The 21,333-nt window shown below is 40.3% G+C and overlaps 1 protein-coding gene across 1 annotated transcript in view; it reads left to right on the top strand.

Moving 5' to 3' along the window:
- The window catches only part of LOC118839981 (kalirin), a 413,338-nt gene that overhangs the window by 165,083 nt on the left and 226,922 nt on the right, over positions 1–21,333 (top strand). The window contains exon 8 of the mRNA XM_036747488.1: positions 10,504–10,626. Coding sequence (XP_036603383.1) covers positions 10,504–10,626 — 123 coding nt within the window. The remainder of the gene's footprint in view (positions 1–10,503; positions 10,627–21,333) is intronic.

Below are 21,333 nucleotides of genomic sequence, written 5' to 3'. Positions count from 1 at the left end.
TGGCAGGCAGTACGGGACAATGGAAAAAACTTGGAATTAAAGGTTGTTGATTATGTTTTTCGGTTGTGTCTGACTCTTGGTGACCCCATTTAGGGTCTTCTTGGCAAAGATACTGGAATGGTTTGCCATTTCCTTCTCCAGCTCATTTCACAGATGAGGAAATTGGGGCAAACAGGGTTAAGTGATTTGTCTGAAGTCACATAGCTAGTAAGTGTCTGAGGTTGGATTTGAACTCAGGAAGAAGAGTTTTCCTGATTCCAGGCTTGGCCCTCTATCTACCATGCCACCTAGTGGCCACATGGAATTAGAGCACCTGAGTTCAAATCCCAGCTCTGCTCCTGTGTGAGGGTGGACAAGTCCCTCCATCTTTCTGAGCCTCAGTTTCCCTGTTGCAGAATGAGAGAGTCAAACGAGATGGCCTCTGAGGCCCTTTCCTAGCTCTCAATCTGTGATCTTCGGCAGGCAATCGTTTCTGCCCTCTAGAGGCTTATAATCTAGCTGAGGGAAGAAAAGACATGATCATGAAAATTCTGGACTGAATACCCTCATGTATGCTTTTGTTTTCCCTTTTGTCGTACAACTGCCACACATTTCAGATTTGTGACTTTGCTAGTCTAGAGCAGCGCTTCTTCAGCTGGGGGTCGAGATCCCATGTGGCAAAATTTGGCAACAGTAAAAGCTTTCTGAACACGCAACGACCAAAAGTTAATTCAAAATCAAACGTGTAATGAATCCGAGGAGTTTCTGGCAGTGCTCACCTGGCCACATTGCAAGGGGCAGCTTCACTGCAGCCTTGGTTCTGAACACAAAGCATGTGCATTTTGCATTTTGCACCATGCATGCCCTCAGGCCGTGCAATGCGAAGGCTGCTGAAAAGCAGAATGGGGTCACAAGTGGAAAAAGTTTAAGGAGCCCTGGTCTAGAGAGCTCCCAGGGAGGACATTCACTCATCCATTGCAGATCAGGGTTTCTGTGACAACTTATGCACTTAGTGGGTTGCCTTGGGGTGCTGGGAGGTCCCTAGGATCCTAGATGTAGAGAGGATAGACCTCAGAGGCGATCTAGCCCATCTTTCTCTCTTTACAGATAAAGAGACTGAGGGTCCAGGAGGTTAATTGCCTTGCCCAGGATCACAATGCCAATATGTATGATCCTTGACGTGGACGCTGTGAAGCGCTCCCTTTGTCCATTACTCTCTGGTGCTTCAAGTGCTGAGCCTAAAGTCAAGAAAACCTGAGTTCAAATCCCCCACTAAGATACTTCCTAGCTGTGTGACCCTGGGCAAGTCCTAAGTTCGAATATCCCCTCAAACACTTACTAGCTGTGTGACCCTGAGTGAGTCTGCCTCAGTTTCCTCAACTGTAAAATTGGGATAATAATAGCACCCCCCTCCCAGGGCTATTGTGAGGATCCAATGTGGTGATATGTATTAAGTGGTTAACACAGTGCCTGGTACACAACAGGTGCTTAATAAAGGCTTGATTCCTTCCTTCCTTCAAATAGTAATAAATTTACTAGAATCTCTCTACAATGTCCTCACCAATTGTATTGGGCCAATAATTAATAATATCTTAGCATGAATTCAGTAAGTACAGCAACATTTACTAAACATTCAAGGCCCAGAGTCACTGGGAATATAGTCAGTCAAACAGTCAATAAACGTTGTTTTAAAGCACAGTGCCAGGCACTGTGGTAAGATGAAAAACAGCAGAGACGGTGCCCACAGGGAGCTTATAGCCTAATAAAAGGGGGAGGAACCATATGCAAAGTAAAATATAATCCGATCACTTACTCATCACGGCATGACACATGAGGACAACTGAGAAGCACTTCTTTTGGGGAGGGGCCGGCACCTAACCACCTGCTCACCCTATCACATCTGTCCAGGAATCTTAAATGACCTGCCAAGATGTTTGGATTTATCCTATGAGCAATGGATAGCATGGAAGGTTTTTATGCAAAGGAGTGACGTGGGAGTGTTGCCTTAGGAAGATGAATCTGGCAGTTGCATGCAAAGTAGATTGCAGTAGTGAGAAACTAAAGGAGAATACTTCAGAGGCTCCTGTTCTAAGACAGCAAAGAGTGATGTGATAAGGTCTTCAATCAGGGTGCTGGTGTTGGGAATGAAAAAGGAGGATTGAATTCAAGAGACAAATGGGAAGGAAGAATGGTCGGAAATGGCGACTCACTGGACATGGGGAGGAGGATGCATGAGGAGAGAGTTTTAAACCTGGGTGATGGGTAGAATGATGGTATCATGAACAAGATTTGGGAATTCAGCTGGAAGGGGTAGTTAATTTTGGGTAGGGAGAAAGATCACAGAATCACAGATTTCAATCTGGAAGAGATTTTGGAAGTCAACTAGTCAAAGAGTTAATTGAATTGTCCAAGGCTGAGAAGCTAGTAAATAGAGGGGCCAGAGCAGGAATCCAGGTCTTCTGACTACATCCAGTGGATTTCTCCCCCTATACAATCCTCTAGAGGTGTCAGAGATGCTATAAAAGAGGAAAAAAATCCTTTTTCCTCCACCCACCTGAAGACTCATCTCAGACAAAATCTTGGCTCACGCACAAGGGAGGATGAATGTAGTCTGGTTTGAGCAAAAGGCAGACATCTGGCATCCTCTAAGAGAGAGGGAGAGAGAGAGAGAGAGAGAGAGAGAGAGACAGACAGACAGACAGACAGACAGACGGCATCCACAGAATTTGGGAGGGAAAGCCTCTCTCCTTTAGTATAGGAAACTTGACTTGTAGCTGCAATTGAGTTTCAGCTGAACCCTCTAAGAAATAAATAAGCCCTTCTCCCACCTTCCTGAAGACATTCATTTTGATCAAACTTGTTCCAGAGAGGGGTAGAAAATGAGCTGCTAGTAATTGGGCATTTGAAGTGAAGCATGCATGCATTCCAGTTGTGGTACAGTAGGGATTTGAGATGTATTAGTCAGTTTATGAGCCATCCTCTGTCAGCACTGAATCTCCGTGTGATGTGAAATGAGGCAGAAATCGTTATTGGGTGGTAAACTCCCTTACACGTCATATGTACTTAAGGAGATAGCAGACAAACATTCATTTTATACAGTGCCTCAAAATTATTATTTTCTCAACAGGGACCTTCTGGTTATTATTTTTAAAAATAATAATTTCAAAATATCTCTCACTGCAATATAAGTCAAATTTCACCACACTTAAGGACTAAGAGAGTTAGACCCAGGAATTTTAGGATCATAGATTGAGAGCTAGAAGGGAACTTAGTGATCATTTAATCCAACCCCCTTATTTTGAAGATCAACAAGCTGAGGCTCAGAGAAGTTAGCTAATTTGCTCAAAATCATACAGCTAGAAACAGGCAGGTTGGGGATTCAAGCATAGGTCCTATGACTATGGGCCCAGCACTCTTTGTACTATACTCCAGAGCCTCTAAACTGTGTTATTATCTCAGGTTATGGAATTGAATTTCTTCACTGGGACAGCTAGGTAGCTCAGTGGATAGGGCACCAGGATTGGAATCAGGAAGAGTCATCTTCATGAGTTCAAATCTGGCCTCAGACACCATCTGTGTGACCTTGGGCAAGTCACTTGACCCTGTTTGCCTCCATTTCCTCATCTGTAATATGAGCTAAAGAAAGAAATGCCAAACCACTTCGGTTTTTTTGCCATGAAAACCTCAACTGGGGTAATGAAGTATAGGACAGGACTGGAAAATGACTGAACAGCAACAAAAGTACCTGATGTATCCAAGTCACGTGTGAAGCACCATATGGCATTTCCTGGTATAAAGAAGAAGGGGTCAGGTCTTTAATAAATGTCCTCAGATATATGAACTTCAGGAAATATAAGAGATGCTGAGTGTTTTCTATCATTTCCTTCATACTCATGGAAAGCTGAAATTTGCCCCTGCTTGGAGAAAGGGGTAGAGGGTGGGTGAACTGCCCTCCTTTCAGAGGGTGAGTTGTGTGGGGTATGTACAGGGAGAGTAGCCACCAGCAAGCTAAGTGATCCTCTGCCATTGAGAATATTTATGGAGAATTTCCCTCTTTGAGATCTGAGGACCTGTGGGCCCATGTAAAAGAACTATGGATGAACTGTTGCAGACCTCTAGATTTGTGCCTAGGGATGGTATGAAAGCAAACCAATTAAATTAGAAATGATATCAATTCCAAGACACCAAAATGAAGAGCCAAGGTGATATGATACATTATATATTTTAGTACATGTTCACTTTGTTTAAGCTCCCTCTTAGGGAGCTATTGGCTCTCCTCGCTAGACCTTCAAAGTAAATACTACAGGATACTGGTGGCAGAAGAACATGGGGGAGAGAAACTGTCTTTCCTAGAATGATGGGATCTCAGAGTTGAAAAGGACCTCAGAGTTAATCCAGTCTAATCCACACTTGAGAAGGAATACCTTCTACAATGTCTCTGAAAGGGGACCATTTAGCCTCTCCTTGAAGAAATATAGTGATGGAGAGCTCATTACATGTTCTACATTAGGAAGCTTTATATTGCTTTTAAAATGTTGAGCAGCCTTGGGAATCTACATAGAAAGAGGATTTGTTATCTTATGGAGATGGTTTTGTTATCTTAAAATGGTTGAGACCATCTGAATCAAACATGAAATCACCAACCCAGGAAAAAGTTGTCATGAGATATTTATAGTGAATCCATATTGGTTCTTAGTGATCACCATGCTCTTTTCCAAATATTCCCAAATCTGCATTTTAAAAAGCAATTCAATCTTATTTTTGAGATAACATTGCACAGTTGATAGAGTACTACACTTGAAATCAGGAAGACTTGGGATCAGATCTCATCTCTAATACTTGTTAGCTATGGCCCTAGTGAGTCATTTCAATTCAGCGTGATTTAGACAACTTCCTTGGACTTACCTACTAAATCATAGATATGATGAAATCTGTAATGTTGGAGGGAGTTTCCATACCAGAAGTTCTTCCATACTGATGCAATCACTGATTACTCTCCAATTAGAATTCTGTTAAGGATCAGTGTCAGTTTTCTAGTACATACTCCATGAAATTCTTCCTTTTCCTTTCTAAAAATTAAAATGGCATTTGAAGCCTGGTCTGACTTTCCTCTTCTGAGATAGCCCCTATTCTGTGTGGCTTCTCAAAGATGATGGATAGCTACTGTCACAATTATCTTCTATCTTACCGCTAACTATCATTAGGTAAAGACAGGGTCTGAGGCTTCACTGCTTTAGACGGGCGTCTTCAAACCAAGCCTTTTCACAAACTGTTGACCTTCCAGTGACTTTGCCAAGATAAGTGAACCCCAGAAGCATTCTTTCCTAAAGATAGACTAGGTAAATTAGAGCTGATACATTTAATTTTGATTATATTGTTAAACATAGAAAATAAAGCCAGTAGAAAAGACAAGATGATCAGTAGGAGCTATCATGGATACATTATGATGAATTAATGGCAAACTAACCTAATTTCTCTTGGTCAAGTTATTAGACTGGCAGATCAGGAGGATGCTATTAGAGATAGTGCATCTCAATTTTATCATGCCATTTAATAAAGTCTCCTATTAAAACATTGAAGATCGATGGAAAAATGTGGGCTAGATTATTCTACAGATAAATGGATTCCCGAGTGGCTTAAAAACATATATAAAGCGGTTATTAATGTTATTCTAAAAGGAGGCCTATTGTGAAGTTCCAGAAGACATTGCCCTTGACTAGGTCCTGTTCAACAATTTTATCAGTGACTTGTAACGGCACAAAAGGCGTAGTTATCAAACTTGCAGATGGCACAAAGCTGGGAGGGATAATTAATACAAAAGATGAAAGAACCAAGATTAAAAATGTGTCAGCAGGCTGAAACAAGGGAGATAAAATTTGATGAGTCTAGAAATGTAAAGTCTTGCATTGGACTTTAAAAAAATTCAGTGGAACAAATGCAGAATGCAGGTGCCTTGCTGGTCAGCATTTCATGAAAAATTTCTGGGGATTTTAGTTGACTAATTTAATATAAGCAAGTATGATGTAGTAGCCAGAAAAGGTACTGTAGTTTTTGGGCTGAATTGCTGTTGCTGTAATAGGGGTCTCACAGGAAGGAGAGTAATTCTACTGTAGTGATAATAATGTCGCATTTACAGAGCAAAGCTCTCTTCTGTCAATAGGCCAAATGATCACCTTTTCTCAGTCATCATCCTTCTTGGCCTCTCTGCAGCATACCCTCTCCCCCTGGATACTTTTTCCTCTATGGACTTTTGTATCATTGTTCTGACTTGATTCTCCTCCTACCTATCTGACTACTCCCTCTCAGTCTCCTTTCTTCTGAAATTTTTGTGCAAAGACTATTTATTAGCTTCCCTTTTCAGATAAGGATACTGGGGCTTGGAGGGATTGGGACGTGGCCTTGGTCAACCCAAATGAGGCAGTGTATGAGGGAGTATTCCAACGCAAGTCTCTTTATTCCAAGTCCAGCAAGCACTCTTTTCACTAGGTCATGTTGCCTTTTGAAGTACTCTGAACTAATCAGATGATACCTCTTGGGGTATTAACAAACTACTTCAGATTGAGTCCTGAGCAAGGCTACTAGCATGGTTAAAAGGTCTAAAAATTATGTTGTATCTTCATACAGTGGTGGAATGGTAGAAAGAATAAAAAATTTATAGCCTACAAAGAGAATATTTAGGGAGAGACATGTTAACTGTCTTCTAATTTTTGAAGGAAAAAGGATTAGACTCATGCTCCGCAGCCTCAGAAGAAAGAGCAAGAGCCAGGAGATGGAAGGTAGTACTGGGGGAAAGATTTTAGCCTAATGTAGGGGCAGATACTGGTCCTATTTGGTGCATGTATCAATGTATCAAGATATAAGGTGGCTAATAGCATTCTCCTGACTTAACAATCTAAAATTTTGACTGGTTTCAGGAGCTCATTAATGAGGAAACTCTATTAACGGAGGTCAACATTCTTACTAGAACTTACAGTGTTGGTCTCTGGAGCACTGAGAGATTAACTTTAAGGTTAGAGATTGTCTAGGGTCACACCCAACAGTATGTCTCCCAACATGAGTCTAGAGCTTCCTGGTTCTACACTTGCATCTCAATATAACCTGGAAGTTTAATTGCTGAAAGTGTTCAAGCCAAAAACTAGATGACTGTTTGTCAGTGATCAAATAGAAAGGATTCCTTCAGTGGAGTCTCCTGCTGATGACTGGGTCCTAACCCTAAATGTACATTCTAACCCTAACCCTCCATTCATTTCTAACCCTAACTCTAAATTTGTTTCATTTCTAACCCTAACCTTGACCAAACTATATTGTATCCTGCTATATTATGTGAGTTTTCCACCATAAGTTCTGTCCTCTGTATCTTTGGCTTGGTGGCAACAGGTGCCTCAGGTGGTGTGGAAGAAGAGGCAACTAGTTTTGGGAAGAGGAAGACACAGGGAGGAAGAGGATGAGATGTCTTAAGTTTATAGATTATAACAAATAAAGATTTTTGTTAATAAAAAGTTTTGTGGAGTGGTTAAAAAGAAATGCTATAAATCCAGGAATAGAAAATGCTACTCTGAGGTTTCCTTTGAGCTTTAAGATTCTTTGTTATTTAAAAGAGCCAAGAAACTTGGAAGCACAGGCTGCAACTGATCTTGTCCCATTAATTCAGCACCTCTATTCAAAGACTCTTAATAAGTCTCATAAAATAAATTTGTGTTTGCTTCTCCTCAGAAGACAAAAAGGCCTGGCTTCTCCACTGAAAAGAATTCCTTCTTGATTATAGCCTTGTTGGAATCAAGACAATTAGATGGGTGGAGATGGGGGTGATTAGGGAATTATGGCTAATGATTATTAGATTGGCCTCCAAATCAAGTTCATGGTTGTGAGTGCCTGTGTCTTGTGGGAAGAGGTTGTTCTATTGTAGGGTTGAAAGTTTATTAGTTGAAGTAATAGAGAAGACTAGGATAGGGACATTAAGTTCTTACTTAATTGTGTTAAAAGTTGGGAATAAAAATACAAAAACAAAACAATCTTTACTCTCAAAAATCTTATGTTTTATTGGAGGGAAACAATAGATGCCTAGATAAGTGGTTGTAGGCAAGTCAGTTTACTTCCTTGTGCTTCTGTTTCCTCATCTATAAAATGAGGGACAAGTCAGTCTATCTGCCTGTGCCTCAGTTTCCTCATCTGTAAAGCAAGGGTGTTGAACTAGATCTAGGAGAAGTACTCGGACTTCTGAGATCCCTTCTAGTTCTGGGTCTACAGAAATTGCTTATAAGCAATATAATGAAAGAGCCCTGGGTTTGGAGTTAGAAGATCTAAAATTGAATACCGCTTTCAGCATTGTGATATTGAATAAGTCACAATGTGACTGTATGTGTATGTATGTGGGGGACTGTTGTTGTTTTTGGTTTGGGGTGCCATGTCATTGTTGTCTCTTTAAACCTATCCCTGGATCTTTGGCCACATAAAAAACTCCAGCCATGCTTCTCTGACCCTGGATTTAGGTGTTTGATTTTTTTTAACTTGTTTAAAACCTTGTACTTGTCCCTTTCCCTCTTAAATCCAGCCCATTTTTCCAGCCTTGGAAGGTCTTGTTGGATCCTGACTAACATTCATCATATTAGCAAAGCTTCCCCCATTTGGTGACATTGATACATTAATGATGACTCTGGTCTGATCATTCACCAAACTTTGTGGGAATCCATCTCGTAGCCTATAACTGTCTTGTCTTCAAGAATATTTAATAGGGATAAAAGGTGCAGTCATCTTGCTTCTGACTGTTTCTTGTACCTCCCTCCCTCACAAACATAGCTCAAACGTGTCTCTCTATGTTCTTCAGAACATAAAGACAAACAAATGTTCCTATAGTAACTTCAGAAAGAAGCTATTCAAACTTACTTAACATTCTTGAATGTAATCTCCCTTAAAACGGATGAAACTAAATTGCACAAGTCAAGAAAAGAGCCCTTTTCCCAGACAAACTTGCTGAAATTTCACTTCAAGGGATCTTAGAAAAACATTAAATCTTTTTAAAAAATCTATTTAAATTTATGCGAATATACAAGGTGATAAAGGATATGCACAACTCAGTGACCCATGGTGGTCAAAATCTATCCTCAAAGTTTTCTAGCCCTGGAAAGGTTAAGATCTAACCCATTTACTACTTGGGGCAGAAAGGGGAGGGCATGGAAAGAGGAAGTCAAGTCTCTAGATTTTTTTTAAAGTAAGGATTAGTCATGAGTGCATACAAAGAACAAAGATGTGAAAATTCATTCATGATCTGAATTATTTACTTAATTCAATTCTTCTGTGCCAGTTTACAGACTGTGGAGGTGTACTAAAAGGCTCATATTTACTCAGGGCTTTGTTGTTGTTTTTGTTGTTCATATATATGGAGAAGGGAATGGCAAACCATTCCAATATCTTTGCCAAGAAAACCCCAAATGAGGTCATGAAAAGTACAACATGACTGAAATGTCTAAATAACAACAAAAACAACATGTATTGGAATGTCTTAAATCTGTAAGACAGGTTCATAGGTAATTACTGGAGAGCTAGAATAGACCTGAACATGAGCTACATGATTAATTTCCTAAATCACAGATATTATCTTGTCACTCTCCTATTAAAAAATCTTTAGTGGCTCTCTATTCCCTGTTGGATAAAATATAAACTCCTCACTCTGACATCTAAAGCCCTCTATAATCTAATTCCCATTTACTTTTTTATCTTTTTCTTTATTTTTTATTTTTCTTTTTTTACTTATTTTTTCTTTATTACTTATTTTTTCTGTATCTTTTCATTTTTTTCTTTATTTCATGTAATATTCCATAAGACTATAGATTGGAAGCTGGAAGCAACTTTAGAGGTCATTGAGTCCAGCCCTTCATTTTACAAATGAGGGAACTGAGTCTCTGAATGGTTCTTCATTTGCCCAGGGTCACTACGTAGAGAGATAGACTGATGGTCATATCTGGAACACACTCACTCCTCATCTCTGCTTCTTAGGATACTGAGTTTCCTTCCCAGCTCTTCCTTCTCTCACCTCAAAGAAATTACTTTGTTTGTGCTCTCTTTGTCTATGTATTACCCTTAGAAGAATATAAGCTCCTTGAGGGTAGGATTTTGTCATTGAATCCCTAGCACCTGCCTTACACCAGGGTTTTTTAACTTGTTTATATGTCATGAAGCCACTTGACAGTCTGGTGAAGTTTATGGACTCCTACTTGGATAATATTTTTAAATGCATGAAATAAAAGAAATAGGATTAAAAAGAAACAAATTATATTAAAAATAGAGGTTGAACTTTTTCCTCATTCAACTTCATTGACACAATAAAATCTATCCTTGGAGGAGTCTGTAAAACTAAAATTAAAGTCCCTGACTTAAGCATATTAGGTGCTAATTAACACTTGCTTAATTGAATTGAATTGAATTAAAGATAAGACAAAACCACTTGTTTAGGGATTGATGCTCCTTTTCCTCCATTAGCCGTTTCATGATGAGAAATAACTGTTGATGGCCTTCTTTTTTCATCAGGTGTTGGACTGGATTGAAAACCATGGTGAGGCCTTTCTCAGCAAACACACAGGTGTTGGGAAGTCCCTGCATCGAGCCCGAGCCCTACAGAAGAGACATGATGACTTTGAAGAAGTTGCTCAGGTGAGGAGTTATATGGGGTAAGAGGAGACAGGGCCAATATTCGGACCTTCTTATCTATCTCTCCTCTTTTCTTTCTCTTTCAATCTCTCCTGCTGTAAGCCTTTGGCTTTGGGCAATGGTGGGGTGTCCTTTGGCTGATAACCCATAGTCTCTGAGAAAATCTTGGCATCTTGGACTCTCTGCCTTCCTCTCTGAGTGAAGGAGGCTTACCTACGCAGTTGGGTCACTAGGAAATTATCTTTAAAGAGAATGCTGGCAAGATGGACTGAAAACCACAGGCAGTAACCTTGTCCTCTAGGAAGTGTTGATACTTGGCTATGAGCACTTGGGTCATCTGTGAGCAACTTTGACTCAAACTTCTCCTCCTCCTCCTCTTCTTCCTCCTTCTTCTCATCAGCACCAAGATCATCATCACTATCATCACCATCACCATCATTTCATCATCAGGACAGGTGTAGTATATAAGGGCCTCCAGAAGGGTCCCCAATGCCAACACTACCTGTCCATCATTCTGCCATTGAAAATTCATTCTTGGTACTTCAAAAACTTTTCATCTTTTCTATTGAATACTTTTGACAAAGGTCACACCTTCATTCATTATCAACTAATACCTTAAAATTAATACAGCAAGACTTAAGTACCTGAAAAGAGAATCTGTTAGAGATATAGCTGATACCACCATTCTGTTTAAATGTCACTTGCAGCACATTGAATAGTTTTAATAGGTTCACTTAGTCCTAACATAAGAATTATATTACAAGGATACAAGAATAAAGTAGCACTGAGCTTGGGTAATCAGGCCCCCTTTGTCTCTTTCTGGAAATAGATCTGGTCAGCAGGGAACAGTATGGTGACTCAAGTGGTCTCCTCATTCACCAAGTCTGAAGGGCCCTGATTCCATGTAGGTGTGTCTTTTTATGCTCTTGAGTGACTAGGAAGTTTTGTCTAGGGAGATCAAGCTTGAGCCTTGCCCCACCCCTGTGCTAATCCAGAATCAGCTTTATTACCTTTAAGGGAAACAACTAGTCTAACCAATGTGGGGTGGAGAGAGAAACCTTGGTAGATATTGATCTTATCTTAGAATCATGGGATCATTGGTTCCTAGATCTAAGGCTGGAAGGTACCTCAAGGATCATCTAGTACCACTCTTCCCCAATTTTACTGATGAGAAAAACTGAACCCCAGAAAGATGAATTGCCCAATTACCCAAGGTCATACAGGTAGTAAGTAACAGTTGGAATTTGAACTCAGATTTTCAGATTCAAATCCAATGTTCTTTCCATTTTGCTGAAAGGAAGGAAAGAACATTGATAAAGGAGGAAAGCAAAGACAAGTTTTACTTACATCACAATTTTGTCTAAGGTTCAGTTCTCATGTGTGGGGCTAACTTGGGCATTCTATGGCTCCTCTGTTCTGCTCGGCTGGCCTGGATAGAGGGTTCCTGGACTGAGACAGATTGAAAAATTGTTATGATATTTTATGTAGAGATTAGAGGGGAAGGATTTGGACTTAAGATTTTATTCTTATGGGCAGCTCTAACTGGGGCTACCTCGAAGTGACTTGGCCATTGTCACACACTTTCAGAGGGGAAGGGCCACAGTGCCTCAGAGCATGTTATCTACAGCTAGAAAGGACCTATTTTACGGATGAGAAAACAGAGACTCATAGAAAAGAAATGACTTTTCTAGGGTCATATGGCTCATATGTGGTAGAACCAAGACCTGAGCCCAAGTCTTTGGATTCCAAGTCCAGTGTTCTTCCATGCTTCTTTCCTGACTGTTTCCTTTTAAAGCAGGTGGAGGGGTTGACATTTTCTTTGACAATGGAATGGGAAGAGACTCCTTCTACTAGTGCAGCTTGGCACATTTTCTGCAACTTACAATCCAGGTACCATGGAAGACTGGGAAGTTAGGTCACTTACCTAGGATCACACAGCCAGTATGCATTAGACGTGGGACTCTGAACCTAGGTCTTCTGGGCTTTGAGGCTGGCTCTCTATCCGCTGTTCCATACTGCCTCTCAATTCCTTATTCACTGAGATTAATTAAATTCTAAATCAGCACTCAGGCTACTTATTACCTATGTGACCCTGGGCAAGTCACTTAACCTTGTTTACCTCAGTTTCCTTTTCTGTAAAATGAGTTGGAAAGGAAATGGCAAACCACTCCAGCATCTTTGTCAAGAAAACCCCAAATGGGGTCACAAAAAGTCAGACACAACTAAACAGTAACAATAAAAATGTTGGTTAATTGTAGTGATGTTCAGTAGATATCCAACCGATAGTGTTGTATGGCTGTTAATCTTGGAACATTGTGGTTCCTGAGGAATTAAAAATTAGTATTGCACCAGAGGTTAATGGAAAGGCACATGGTGTGTATAACCTGCAACAGATGACCATAAGGAACTTTGAAGAGCTGTAATAAAATGTGTCATTGTTGGAATGCATGAGCCAAAACAGAAAGTGGTCTGGCCATGGGACAAGAGTAAGGGATAACAGATGGACAGCCCAAGTGTTCCAATGGTATCATTGCAATGTCAGGGAAAAGGAGGTGCAGCCCTTAGCACCTCTAAAGAAGGGCATGAACAAGACATACTCAAGATGGACAGGCATGGATAATTCATGATATGCATAGCTGGAGGTAACTTTCAAATCAATGAGAGAATGGACCAATTTGAGTAAGTAGTTGAGATTGCTATCCAATGTTAAATTTTTAATGAGACCTATGTTAATAATTATAATAATAACAATAGTAATAATTCAGATAATCCCTTTCCCACCTGTACCCTGGGACTGCCATTTCTTTAACCAGCAAAGCTTCTCATCCTACAATTAGAGATAAAAGACTGAAAATGTAAAAATAGCCTTTGACAGAAGCAGCATTGCTGATCTCAGATCCTTCCTTGAGAACAGGATTTGATAAAGGGAGGCTGAACTAAAGGGGGAAAAAAGGAAGGTGTCTGCACCTGGGAGGGAAGAGTAATGAAAGGAGGGGGAAAGAAAGGGTTAGAGAAAAAAGGGGTTTTCTTTCCTTTACCATTTTTGCTCAACATCAGACCTACCTGCAAATGAGATGGGGACTAGTGCAGAAGGAGGCCCGGTTCCTTCTGCTTGTGCTGCCTGGTTTGGCTCGGAGGTAGAATATATCTTTTTGAAGGATTGAGGGCTCTCTGGGACTTCCTCTGAGGTCAGTAGTTTGAACAGAGATTTTTCTTCTGGAAAGGAGAATGGCAGATGTGGGCAGCAGAAAATGGAGTAAGCAAAAGATCAGAAATACATCACCCCTCAAGGCCTTCTTATAAATATGCCTCCTGAGTAGATAGATCTTGCAGACTGGAAATAAATCCTCCATCTTTACTCCATTGTAGAAAATTGCTTTCTGTTGTCTCCCTTCACTTTGGGGGACTCTGAAGGCAGTTAGTGAATGTATAGCAGGGTGGTTCATCTGCATGGATTTCTTAGGTGGCATCAAGGGACTGTCCTTGGGTCAAAGAAAAGGGAGACGGGCTGAGAATATCAATCTGTCGTAGGCATTCTTTGGTGTGTTTAACATGCTCATCATCTCTAGACAGAGACAAATGTGAGACATCCAGATGGAGGACGAGGTTTTTTATTTGTTTGTTTGTTTGCAAAATAACAAGAATGTTTGTTAGAGCTGGAAGGGAACTTAGAGGGCTTTTACTTCAGCTCTCTCATTTTGCAGATGAGGGAGCTGAGATACAGGGAGATGAAAATGATTTGCCCATCGTCATACACTTTCAGAGGAAAAGTATCACGATGCCTCAGAATCTGTTATCTGCATATGGAAAGGACCTATTCTCTCATTTTACAAATGAGGAAACTGAGACCCTCAGAAAAGAAATTACTTTCTCAGAGTCTTTTAGCTAGTATGTGGCAAAGCCAAGACTTGAGCTCAATTCTTTGAACTTCAAGTCCAGTGTTCTTCCATGCTGTTTTTTCTGGACTCTTTCTTTTTAAGGCAGATGGAAGTGACTAGGAATATAAGCAGAGATTTACAATTTTTTTCTTCATTTTTAATTTCATTTTTATTTGCAATTCCACATTCTCTCCCATCCTCTCCAACCACTGAGAAAACAAGTCATATTAGCCATATTCTGGGGGTGGGGGGAGGAAGGCAAGGAAAATAAAGAAGGGGAAAAATATGCTTCAGTCTGCACTCTGAGTCCATCAGTTCTCTGTCTGGAATTGGATAGCATTTTATACCATGAGTCCTTTGGAGTTGGGGTGGATTATTGGATTGATCAGAGTTGCTAAGTCTTTCACAGATGGTTTTCCTTATACCAAAGTTGTTATTGTGTAGATTATTCTGATTTTGTTTACTTTATTCTGTATCAGTTCATATACGTCTTCCAAAGTTTTTCTTAAACCATCTTCTCCATCATTTCTTACAACACAATAGTATCCCTTCACATCAGTATACTTTTTTAGCTATTCTTTTTTTTTTTGATACTGAGTCTCCCTCTCTTACCCAGGCTAAAAGTACAGTGACCATTCATAGGATCAATCCCAGTACTGATTAGCACAGAATCTTTGACCAGCTCTGTTTTTCCACTCTGGGCCCCATTGTTCCTCGATGCGCAGACTGGTGGCCTCAAACTCTCAGAGGCTCACCATATTGGTGCCAAGCTTAGTATGGACTCCAGATTGTCCTTAACTGTACTGCAGCTCCCAGCTCCAACCTTCCTCTCCCCAGAAGCAGGGACTACAAGTATGCACCACTATGCCTGGATAGGTTGACAAATTCTTGCATAGGAGACTGAGCACTGGGATGAAAAGACAGGTTTGAATTTCCTATCTCTGACCCGTCTTCTCTGTGTGGACAGTTCTTGTGAAACTTTCCCTCAGAGAGACATTTTGGTATTACTCTTGTGTAGATAGTAGTAGGAGGTGTTCTCTGGGCCCTAAAAGGGTACTTTGAATTCCTGGTTTCCTCATTCAACTTTTGTCTCCCAAGTGGTCAGAGCACAAAGAGAAATTCTCCTATTAGAATTGGTAGAGTCACTACAGTCCCTGGGGGACTTCTTATGTGGAATCTTGGGTGGTAAGGACTTTGTCTAAAAGAGGGACTCAGAGGTGACTTTTTCAGTTGTAAATACACCAGAAAGTTCTACCCAGGATGGAGAGGATATCTTGCTGAAGTAAATTTTGACTTCAAAAGGGCTCAATTGTCATTACAATATGTTTTCATTGGTTCATGATTAGAACTGTTCATATTTTTAGCATTGTGAAGAGGAGGGGAAGGGGCAGGAAAGATTAGTGTTTTAACTGTTTTGGGGAGGAGGGGAATAGATCAGTATTTTCCTGTGTCAATAGGGGTCCAATGTCTCCTGTCCATATTTCCCTACTATTTAGCACCAAACTCTCCTCTAAATGGATGATATATGAGTTGGGAGAGCAGGGAGAGAGGAAGATGGAAAGATGGTGGATGGCTAAATCATGCTAGGAAGGCGCAGCAAGAAAAGAAACAACCCAAGGACAAAGCTTTTGTATTCTAATGTGATTTATTTGAGGATGGATACTCTTTATAGCTAACCAAGGCCTCAGAAAGTCTGGAAATAGGAGATGCTATACAGGTCTTCAAGTCTGTGTCTTGCAGTGGTCTTCTGCTAATTGAATGGTCAGCCACTGGTGTTGTCAGATCATCTCTTGTGGGGAGCGGGGTGCACTGACAAAGATGGTTCCCTAGTCTTCCTTTCATTTTTTATAATTATAGTTCTCTTCTGGAGGTATATGGGATGTTCAGGGAGGACTAGCGTTTCTGGTGTGAGAGTTTCCTGAGCCCTTTTCAGGGTTGCTCATCCACCTTTGGGCATCCACTTTCACCCAACTCTCACCTGTGGCTCCCAAAAGATGCAGCATGTGCAGTGACCACACCTCAGTAAATCATCTCAGTAGATGAGCTAAACCAGGTTGAGGGTAACTGACAGGCCTCAAACCTGTCAGTGAGTCAAGGGGATATCTACCCCAAGCATGTGAAGATTTTCCCCAGCAGTATGGGCAGATGGGAACAATTAAGGCAACTGAAGCAGGCACTTTGCAGCACTTAGAGCTTGGTAAGACATTGAAGACACCAAGGTCATCCACTGCATCCTGGATCATCACTAGTCATGTTTACTTTTCCCTTGTCGCTGGATTTCAATGTCTCTGGAGGAGAGAGTGAGACTGATAATTTTGTGCAATTCTGCCTCGCTTAAATCCAATTCACAGGCAAGTCATGATGTCATCCATGATGTCACTGGTCCTCTTTGAGAATGAAGGATCAACAACAACAACAGTTCCCGTCTGGGATGGGTGTTAATGATGTTTCCGGTTTTCTTCCTTTCCTATCTTTTCCTCCTAGAAGTCTAGGGCAGCAATTGGTGGGGAAAGCAAGGTTTTACCTCTTCTCTCTCCTTTCAGATTTGGGATTTGTTATCCCAGCTCCTGCTTCTACCCTTTGGGATCTCTAAACGCGGCATCTGTTTGAAGGGATGAAGGCAAGAGTAAAGGCAATAGGGAGAGTCTCTGATTCACCCCCAGATTGATTTTGCAACGTTATAGATAGGAGCCTGCTTTCATGCTCTTGACTAGATTTTAAAAAAGCTTAGCAGAGCCCACGAACTCATCCCTTCACAGGCAGCTATGACTGTATGCATAAAGGACTTCATTGCAAAATAAACAACAAGCATGTTATTAAGTTTGTCCACAAACTGATTAACTCTTAATTCTCCTGAGCCAGTCTCCAGACTCTAGAGAGCACATATAGAAGGAAGGGTAAGATTAGTAGGCCAACATTCACGTTAGGCTTTGGGTCAGTCCTCATCTTTTGGAATAGCTAACATCTATGAGATAGATCAACAGGCTGTTAACAGGAGGGTTAGAGGAAAGGATTCCATCAAATACTGAAGTCCCCAGTTTGCTTGGGTAGGGGCAAGGAGTCAGAGAAGTGAGAAGTTCCCCAAAGTGTGTTTGGGATGCTTCATGTGAAGTGGGAGCTTCTGACCCAGGGTTTACATGCTAGTACTTAAGAGTACATACCATACACAGTTGAGAGAAATGTTAAATATTGCTTCATCTCTGTTAACTCTGCATGGGTTAAGAGTACTAAATACTTTCAAATAACACAGTATTTTGTTTGAAACAAGGGAGAATTTGATGAGATAGAGAGGATCAAAAAAGGGTTATCACGATCAAATGAAAAAGAGTCAAAATATAAACCTTTATCATACTCCTTATTTTTTCTTTTACTCAGCTTGATAGTATTTGTCTATTTTATTATTATTTAAATATTGTTTATTTGTAAAGTGAATTAATTTGTACTCTTATTTGTTACAAATTACTATTTCAATAATTATTTGATTAAAAAAAACCAAGTGCTTACTATGTTCCAGGCACTCTGCTCAGTGCTGAGGAAATACAAAGATAAAATGAAATAGTTCCTGGCCTCAAGAAGCTTATATTTTGCTGGCTAGATCCAAACTATATGCAAGGAATTGAATGTTAGATAATTTAAGGAGGGAGAGAACACCAGCAGCTGGAAGGCCTTGCAATAGAAGATGGCATCAGAGCCAAACCTTACAGGGAGCCAGGATCCAAAAAGATGGAGGTGAGGAGGGAGTGCATTCCAGATAACAGGGACAGACTTTCCCAAAGCAGATAGCATGCTGGAGATGGCAGATGGCATATCGAATTTAGAGAAGAACTAGTACACTATGTGGGCCAAAAGATAGAATGGGTCAAAGGCAGGAATACTAAATGTGTGGAGTCATATTGTATCATGGTTATATCATGTACCATGTTACATCAGTCAACAAATACTTATTAAGCCCTACTATGTGCCAGGCACTATACTAAGCACTGGAAATAAAAATTTGTTGTTGTTATTCAGTTTTTTTCAGTTGTATCCAACTCTTCGTGACTCCATTTGTAGCTTTCTTGGACTCAAGGCCAAGGTTCCCCACCCCTGCACTAGAACATATCTCAATATGTCCTCAACAAATAGGAAGAGACTTTATTGAAGGAGTTTATATGAAGGAGTTAAATTCTAGGTAGTTAAGGAGGGGAGGACACTAGCAATTGGGAGCATTAGGAAAAGTTTCATGTACAAAGTGATGTTTGATCTGTGTTTTGAAGGAAAAGGGTGATTCTATGAGGTGGAAATAAGAAGGGCCACAGTCTAGGCACAGGAGATATATCATATCATATCCTAGTCCCAATCTCTCTGTAGGATTCCAGTCCCATATCAGCAACTACCCATTGGACATTTTGAATTTACTGTCCCCTAGGTATCTCTAAATCAGTTGATCCAAAACAAAACACGTTATCTTCTTCCTTACACCTACACTACCCAAAACATGTTCCTATTCCAAAATACCATTTCTATTGAGGGCACTCTTCTCCTTCCAGTCACCCAGGTTCATGTTCCTGAAGCCATCATCCACTTCTTTCTCTTCCTCATCCCCAATATTCAATCAATTGTCAAAGCCTTGTCAACTCGACTTCCACCACATCTCTCAATCTGCCTCCCACCTCCAGTCACATACACACCACTCTAGTTCAGGTCTTCCATTGCTTCTCACCTGGCCCACTTCATTGGTAATCTAATTAGTTTCTTTGCCTCAGCTGTCTTCCCTGCTCTCCTCCATCCTGCACAGAGCTGCTAAAATGATCTTCCTAAAGCAGAGTGACCGTGTCACTCTCCTATTTAATGTACTACTTTCAGGATCAAATATAAAGTCTTCTGTTTGACATTTAAAGTACTTTATAACCTGACCCCACACTACCTTTCTAACCTTATTACACATCACTCTTTTATGAACTCTTCCCTCTATCCAAACTCACCATCTTACTGTTCCTCATGAATGACACTCCATTTCTCATCTCCCTGTCATTGCACTGCCTGATGTCTATGTCTAGAACACACTCCCTCCTTTCCTCTGTCTCTTAGAATCCCTATTTTTCTCCAAAACACAGCTCAAGGACCACCTTCTACATGAAGTCTTTTCTGATCTCCCTAACTACTCATGACCCACCCCAACATTACCTTATATTTATATATTTCCTGTGCTTGTGTATACTACTCATGTCCCACTCCCCCAACATTACCTTATATTTATATATTTTCTGTGTGTATACTACTTATGACCCACCTCTAACATTACCTTGCATTTATTTTTATAAATTTTATGTGTTTATGTATATATAGTATGTATTATGTGTACATATGTATACATGTATATGTATTGTATATGATATACAAGCTATGCATTTTATAATGCATGTTATTATATATACATATATACACATATACATATATATACATATATATATATATATACACACATACATTTTGTTGTTGTTGAGTTGTTTAGTAGTGTCTGACTCTTCATGACTACATTTTGGGGTTTTTTTTGGCAAAGATATGGAGTGCTTTGTCATCTTCTTCTCCAGCTCATTTTACTGATGAGAAACTAAGGCAAACAGGGTTAAATGACTTGCCCAGGGTCACATAGCTAGTAAGCTTCTGAGGCTGGATTTGAACTCACAAAGATAAGTCTTGCTGGTTCCAAGCCCATTACCCTACCTACTGTGCCACCTAATGGCCAATATATGTACTACAATCTCATATGTTTATATATAGTTTATATATGTATATATATATGTATATACACATATATATGTTTATATACAGTTATAGATCTTATATGTTTATATGTATGTAATGTACAGGCACACACACACACACACACACACACGCACACACACACACACTGCTGTGTCCTTTGATGGAATGTAATTTCCTTGAAGGTGGGGACTGTTTCTCTCTGTCTTTGTATCCCAAGCACCAAGCTCAGTGCCTGTCACGTAGTAAGGCTTAAAAAAATGCTTTTTGATTGGTTGATTGAAGGGCTTAAAATGCAAGGCTAAGGAATTTGCCTTTTATCTAAGAGATGATAGGGAGTCATTAAAGATTTTTTAACAGTCTAAAGTCTTTGATATACATGAGCAAACCTTTGCCTGAGGAATATTAACTTGTCTGAAATGCACAGAATGGACGAGAGAGAGGATACTGGAAGTAGCAAGACCAATAAGAGGCTTTTGCAGTAATACAGGCAAGAGGTGCTGAGGAGCTGAACTAGGGTGGTGGCCATATGAAAGGAGAGAAGGCAATAGATAGGAAGATGCTGTGGAGCTAGAATCAACAATTATTTGGATTTAGAAATTAAAATAATGTAATAGGCCAAGGACAACTCTGAGGTTTCCAACCTGGATGATAGAAATGATGGTGGTGCTCTCAACAGTGATGAGAAAGTTTGGAGGGAAGAGGGGGAAGAAAATAAGTTCCATTTGGGTTATGTTGAGTTTAAGATACCTGTGGTATAATGGAGGGCCGCTAGGTGGCGCCATAGTGCACTGAGTGCTGGGCCTGGAGTCAGGAAGGCTCATCTTCATGAGTTCAAATCTGGCCTCAGACATTAGCTGTGTGACCCTGGGCAAGTCACTTAACCCTGTTTACCTCCATTTCCTCATCAGTAAAATGAGCTGAAGGAGGACATGGCAAACCACTCTAATATCTTTGCCAAGAAACCCCAAATGGGGTCACAAAGAGTTAGACACTATTGAAAAAGACTGAACAACGACAAATAGCATATGTTTATTATATGTGTATATATATATATGTGTGTGTGTGTGTGTGTGCACATTCCATA

This window comes from Trichosurus vulpecula, chromosome 2 (assembly GCF_011100635.1).
Source record: "Trichosurus vulpecula isolate mTriVul1 chromosome 2, mTriVul1.pri, whole genome shotgun sequence".
Classification (NCBI taxonomy): Eukaryota; Metazoa; Chordata; class Mammalia; order Diprotodontia; family Phalangeridae; genus Trichosurus; species Trichosurus vulpecula.
This window is presented reverse-complemented; position numbering and strand designations above follow the sequence as displayed.